We start from the raw sequence: 6,542 nt of genomic DNA on the forward strand, positions 1-6,542 counted from the left end.
CGCGAGGAGGCCATGGTGTCACGATCTGGTGGGCATCGCAAGAGGAGGAGGGCGGAGTGAGGGAGCGAGACGGTGAATTGGTCCCACTTGCCGGCGCCTTCCTATCGTACTTGCAACGAAGCGTGGATCGCATGGAGAAGCGGACCGACGGAACTAAGGGGAGAATGTCGCACCAGGGGGAGGTCTTACTTTTAGTCTTTTTAGTTGTAGGAGATGTATGCGACGTCCAAATAACTATACTATGCGTCCGTCCATAGAAGTACATACGAGGGCAGATCATAAACCCGCGCCAAATGCTACGGCTGTTGTAGCTGTAAATGCACGACGTTTAATTCCTAGTATATGGTTGAATAATATTTGTCAAAGACAAACGAAAGTGCTATAATATATGTAATTTACGAGATGAATCTTTAAGCCCAATTAATCTATAGTTGGATAGTAATTCTTAAATAAAAACAAAAATGCTACTGTATCCAAAAACTTTTCTCCACACCAACTAAACAAGGCCTCAGGCGAATCCTGCGTGCAGGCCCTCGATCGCTGGCAACTGCAAACTGGCCAAGCGCGGTCCATGTACGTTGTGAGACAAGTTCAGAACCACTGAAGTGCCATTGCTTAGGATCAAGATGGCAACGGGCCCTATACCCAAACCTGGACGGAGATTTTATTCATTAGGGCCTTGTTTGGATGTAGTTGGATTCGCATCAACCCACATGTGTTGGGGTAGATTGGAGTGAAACTTAAACTAAATTCCACCCCAATCCACTTCAACACATGTGGATTGAGGTGAATCCGACAACATCCAAACAAGGCCTAGAGGATGAAAATGGAGTGTTTTCCATCCCACGAGGAGCTTAACGAGTGAAATTCATCCTCCGTCGGGTGAACCGGGAAAAGGAGCATTCCCTATGTCCCCGTCCCCGTCACCTCGTCGGGGCTCTGGCTATACACGCATGACTGCCACTGAGCCTAAAGAAGCCCGATGAAAATAAATTGGCCCAACTTAAAGCAATCATATAAAAACAATCTCTAACCCTAGCACACAATAAAACTCTTCCATCCGTTCTCTTAACCGCCGTCGGTGCTTCCTCCCTTGTCCACTTGTGAGTCGCGAGCCTTCTTAGTTTGCTCTCTACTCGCAACGCCACAAGTCACAACCGCGAGTCCGCGACCCTCCTCCCTTCCGCTCGCGGCTCGGCCCTCTGTTCCGCTCATGGTTCGCCCCTCCCTTTCCGTGCGTGGCCTTGCGGTTCTGCCTCCGTCGTGGCTCTCTGCGCCACAGTTCGCTCCGCGCGTGCTCGTCGCCTCGTCCACTGCTCCGCCCCTTCCTTCTCTCTCAGGCCTACTTTGGCAACAGGTGGTTATTAGCTCGGGGATAGGAAACACTCGACGGGATTTTTTTTGACTTCTTCTTCCCACCTCTTCCCAGGGCAGATAACCACGGGTGTGGGAAGTTTCCACGTTGTCCTTTGGCAACAGGCTGCCAGCGTAGGGAAAAGGAAAGCATACGTAAACTAAACTCATTCCATAAGCACAACTGAACTGAACTTGTGATAAAAAAAAACCGAACTGAACTCCTTTCATAAGCACAACATTTTTAAAACATTGTCTTAGAAAAACAAGAAAAATCACAATTTTTTTAAATAATATCATGAAATCACCACAAATCGATGCCAACCACAATATTTTCATGCACATAATGCATGAAAAATCATAAGATCAAAATTATTTGACATAGTCCAATACACAGAAAATTTAATTCAAGTAGAAAATTCAAACTAACTAATCCATTGTCACCTAATCATATATCATCTCCATCCAGATATCCAAGACCTATAAAAAATAAATTATAGTTTATTTTTCATAAGCTTTTGACGCACTGCATCTGCATTTTTCTTCTCCAATCATACGTCACCCAGAGCTCTGCAAGTAAACACAACTAATAACATTAGCAGCTAGAGATATAGCTAAAGTAAACTAATCAAAGTTTCAGATAATGAATCAGAAATATTCTTGAATTCATGTGTAATCATACTTAAGACAACAGGCTAACAAGAAGTTCAATAAATTGAAGAGTGAGGAGGTTAAGCAAAGGATAAATAAATTGATCTTCTTCTTCCTCTTCCAAACAAAAAATTACTAGCAAGCTCTTCCGAAGAACCCATCTAGGGTTACATATATGAAATTATATTATTACATATACATAAAATAAAAGGCACAAAGCCAATACTCAAGCACAAGAAGTCACAATTGAAAGAATACACCACGACAGAGTTAGCTGAACAGTGCAGCTGACCAAAATATGATATATTATATCATATTGGCAGGCAATGCTGCAATGCCCAGCAAAGCTATTCAGTCAATATAACTGCATAATCAAACATACAAGACCTCAAAAGAAGTGACTGGCATACTAACATGAATATTAGCAAAATAAGTCCCAATCCATACGACTATAAATAATCTACAAAGTGAAACACATAATTTGTCTGAACCAGAACTTGTTGTTACTGCTTAAAAGGCGCGCATAACTAAACCAGATTGAATCATTGTCTGGTAATGGTTTCCCGCATATTTCCATTCATGATGTAAGCAAGTATGCCACATTTTAACGTAAATTGTATGAGTTTAAATAGCTACAAACTAAAACTAAATATAATGTCATTCAAGAACCGGCTGCTACTGGGAAGACAGCAACCTAATAAATCATAAATGTACATGCTGAGTCTAAGAGTGCAGTGGATGAATTATTTAGCACAAACTAAAATAATGATGGAAATTCATTTCCTGTACAATTGTTAACCGGATCAAGCACAATTCAGGTATTGTATGCTCTAACAATATGTGCTGCTACTAAAAAAAATCAACAACTGCTACTGAAAAATCAGCAACTGCTACTACTGCAAAATTGGTTCTATTCTGTACCGGATGCAAGGCAAAATTACATGGGTTGATGCCAAAAAGCAGTTGAAAAAATAATCAGTGAATGTAAGGCTGATTTTCTATTCTGAACAACTACCATGATACAAACCATTTGGGTAAGAACTTACAGGTACTGCAGATGCTCCAATTTCCCAAGCTCAGGCACCAGATGACTAGATAAGTTCAAATTACTAAGATCTCTGTTAGAAGAGACGCACACTAAGTCCACGGATACAAAAGCAACATGCCCCGGCCAGCCCAACCAGTAGCTTCATCTTGTGAGGAGAAGGAGGAGAGAGGAAGGGCTCACCGTACTGGATCTTGGGATGAGGCCAGCCAGTCACGGAGCAGTGATGGAGCTGGCACGGTCGTATCGACGAGCGACGGATGAAGAGATGCACGAGCAGATGCACTGGGTGGAGGGAGGAAGATGCGTCCGTCCGCAGCCCCAACACCTACCAGAAACATGGCGAGAATCGGATTAGGAAACCCTAGGTCGTACAGGGAGATGCGGGTGGAAGCGAGCTAACCTGCAGAGACGGAGGTGCAGCTGGTGTGCAGGGCGATGGCGACGGAGATGCGAGGACGGAGGGGCAGCGTTGGAGAAGAGGCAAGGACGAACGGGCGGCGTCGGAGGAGAGGAGAGGACGGAGGAAGATGTCGAGTCGAGGTCTCGAGGTGGCGAGGTGACTTGGGGAATATCGCCCGATGTTAGCAGGCCGGAGAGGTATCCCCATGAAAACCCGGCTCCCACAGGGGCGAGAAGCGCGAGTGGTGGGCTTCCAAATGGACCTGTGTCGCGGGCCACGGAAAATCGCCGCGCGGGCTTCTCTCCCAGGGAAAAGGCGGGTATCCCTCGGGGATCCCGTGCTGCCAAAGTAGGCCGAAAAAGCCCGGGATCCCGCCGGGAATGTGGGCTGCCAAAGTTGGCCTTAGCGTGATGTGTTTTCCTTGATTAATCGGGAACAGGGTCTCCGTCGGGGCTGAAATCCCCGTGCGGGTAAGGGGGCATAAATTTTATCCTCGCGAGCGGGGAAGGAGACGGAGAGTGGGAGAATTTTTGCGACTCACGGACGAGAACGCTCTGCCGACGGGGATAGCCCACTGAAAATGGCTTTAGCTGGATGATGTACATGTACATGTTGCAAGAATCCATCGAGGCTGTACAGATTATTTCCACAACACACAATGAAACATATATAGTACTCCTGAAAATTAAAATCACGGCACTGCCACACGTTCGGGCATTAGCACCGGTCGGGAAGGGCCTGTTGCCCCGGTTCCCGAGCCGGTGCTGCCCTTCCGGGACTAAAGGCCCACCCTTTAGTCCCGGTTCGGGCAACCGGGGCTAAAGCCCCACCCTTTAACACCGGTTGGTGTTACCCACCCTTTAACACCGGTTGGTAACATGCAGGACCCTTTAACACCGGTTGGTGTTACCAACCGGTGTTAAAGGGTTTCTTTTTCTTTTTTTTGGTTCACTTCTTCGGTTCTGTTTATTGTTTATATATAATATATAATAATAGGTTTCTCAATACATGTTTTGCTGATACAATAATATATTTATATTACACACATATTAAGCATATATAAATGAAAATTATAGGCTTAGCTTAATAATTAAGCTTTGCCTATAATAAAATGAATAGACCACATCAAAAATTAAATAGATATGTAAAAAGCTTTATATATATATAGTTTTATATGTACAAAATTCGTAACACATATATACATAGAGTTTTTTATCCCAATGTCTACAAACGATACAAATGATCATCGTTGTTTGGAATAAGAGTTTCGTTGCCGTTGAAGTGAAACTCGCCGTTTGGATTGATCACTTGGTCTCTTGGATAGCTTTGATTCGGTCTTGTTGTAGGACCTTTTCCCTCAGCCATTCCGTCTTTAATTTGAAATAAATAAAAAAGGTATTAGTTATCTAAGTTATTCAATATAATTCAGGAGATAATGAAAAGAGACATGTAACGTACTCTGAGCGTCTCTGTGGGTGTTTGATTGACTTGTGCCATCATGAATTTGCACACGTAATATGCACATAGATTGTTCCCCCCCTTCTTGTCTTAAACACCACTGTACGATATATATATAAAAATATTCACGACCACGACAATAAGAAGGCTAAAAGTTAGCGAAATTTTGTTAGCTAGTAGAACTTACTTGTGGATGTATTATGTTAAGCGGCGCTTTACATCCACTGAGATGTTCACGGTCAATGAATCTTTCCCAAACCCTATACACAACCATTGTATATCGTGAACTAATAATTACAGAGTCATATTATGATATTTTTGTAGCTGAGATCGACATTACGTACCTTTGAATAATGTTTACCATTTGTTGATAATTTTCTTGTGGTTTTCTCATTGAGTCAAAGATTATCAACCGGTTCTTGGGAATTTCAATGACCATGAGTATCCAGTGAAAGCTGTTTACACACACATATATATAGTTAGTCTTATAATGTAAAATAAAATATGCATGCACTTAATAACTATATAACTCACTCGAAGTTGAAGGGGAAGAGTATTTTTTGTTTTTCTTTTTGGTTCACAAAGAACCTCATAAGATTGGTGCAGACTTCTGTCTCATGATCTGCTGTCCACACTGCCTGCGGAGCCTTGAAAACAATATAAGGGTCAACGAACCCAATACTATTGTCATTTCTCATTCTGAGCTCTCTCATTTGGTGCCTGCATATATACATACAAATCCTAAGTGTGTAAGGATTATATACATGTAATTAAAGAAGTTAGAAGTATAATAAAAAGAAAAAAATACTTACAGACAAAAGCAGCTGACAAGAGATTTGTCAAGAGCGTCGAGGTGGCATAATTGGTGCAATTCTTCGAACTGCACGTATATGAGGTCAGCTCCACGGAAGTAGTGATGTTGTCTAATACGAACAGAAATCCAATTATCTCCCCTTTTAGACGCCTCAATGCATCATTTGTTTATTGCAAACATTTGTGTGCCGAGCTCGTGTAAACGCTTAGGATCGAATAAACTCCTGCCCGGTTCATATCTTGCCCTCCATTGATCAACTACCTCGGCTTTTTCAAATGTTTGGCATCCAAGAATGGCGGCAATTTCTTCCATATTTAAACCGCTCTGTCCAAAGTAACGCTCAAGCGAGTCTAGCTCAGACAACGCTAAGGATTTCTTTGGCATCAAGTCTTCATTTGAGCCGTATTGATTTGGCACAATAAAAGGGGCACAGGTTTTGATACTTCTCCGAGCTGTGGGACCCCCTTTCCTACTCTCTTCTTAGTAGGCTGTGAAGACTTGACCAGAGACCGCTCATAGTCCGAAAGTGCTGGCTTTTTCTGAGCTTCGCGTTGCTTCTTTTGATGGTCCGCCACCTTCTGCCTCAGTTCCGATGGCTTCACATAACAGTACAGATTTTCTGGGTTAAGCCATTTTTTCCTATCCTCCTTTATTTTATCAAAAAATTGTTGGACCTCAGCTTTAAATGTAGCAATTACCTCCTCTTCACTCTTTTCGTAAGGTAATTTTTCTGGCGTCTTAGCTCTCTTTGCTGAGGCAGCCTTCTTTGGAGGTGGGACCGATAACTTCGGTCCTTCTTGGGCGGACCGCTTCTTACT

At 43.0% G+C, this 6,542-nt stretch overlaps 1 protein-coding gene across 2 annotated transcripts; it reads right to left on the reverse strand.

Annotated features, from left to right (window-relative positions):
* LOC110435464 lies at positions 1,668 to 3,730 on the reverse strand. Of its 2 annotated transcripts, XR_002453163.1 has the most exons (4): positions 3,453 to 3,730; positions 3,233 to 3,377; positions 3,051 to 3,122; positions 1,668 to 1,923 (listed from the first exon to the last, which is right to left on the reverse strand). XR_002453163.1 is itself a non-coding variant. In XM_021461017.1 (3 exons), the coding sequence occupies exons 1-3, from the start codon at positions 3,657 to 3,659 to the stop codon at positions 1,862 to 1,864; spliced, it is 414 nt and encodes a 137-aa protein (XP_021316692.1). In that variant the 5' UTR covers positions 3,660 to 3,685; the 3' UTR covers positions 1,668 to 1,861. The 2 variants fall into 2 exon arrangements, 1 of the variants encoding a protein (XP_021316692.1); XM_021461017.1 differs by lacking the exon at positions 3,051 to 3,122 and having other exon boundaries at positions 3,453 to 3,685.

Source organism: Sorghum bicolor, chromosome 5 (assembly GCF_000003195.3).
Source record: "Sorghum bicolor cultivar BTx623 chromosome 5, Sorghum_bicolor_NCBIv3, whole genome shotgun sequence".
Classification (NCBI taxonomy): domain Eukaryota; kingdom Viridiplantae; phylum Streptophyta; class Magnoliopsida; order Poales; family Poaceae; genus Sorghum; species Sorghum bicolor.

Excerpts from the sequence above, each read along its gene's own strand:
- LOC110435464 (XM_021461017.1), bottom strand. The coding sequence starts at position 3,659 with ATGGGGATACCTCTCCGGCCTGCTAACATCGGGCGATATTCCCCAAGT. Across the intron at positions 3,378-3,452 it reads CTGCACCTCCGTCTCTGCAG|GTGTTGGGGCTGCGGACGGA; the intron begins GTTAGCTCGCTT and ends TGTTTCTGGTAG. Across the intron at positions 1,924-3,232 it reads TCATCCCAAGATCCAGTACG|AGCTCTGGGTGACGTATGAT; the intron begins GTGAGCCCTTCC and ends GTTTACTTGCAG.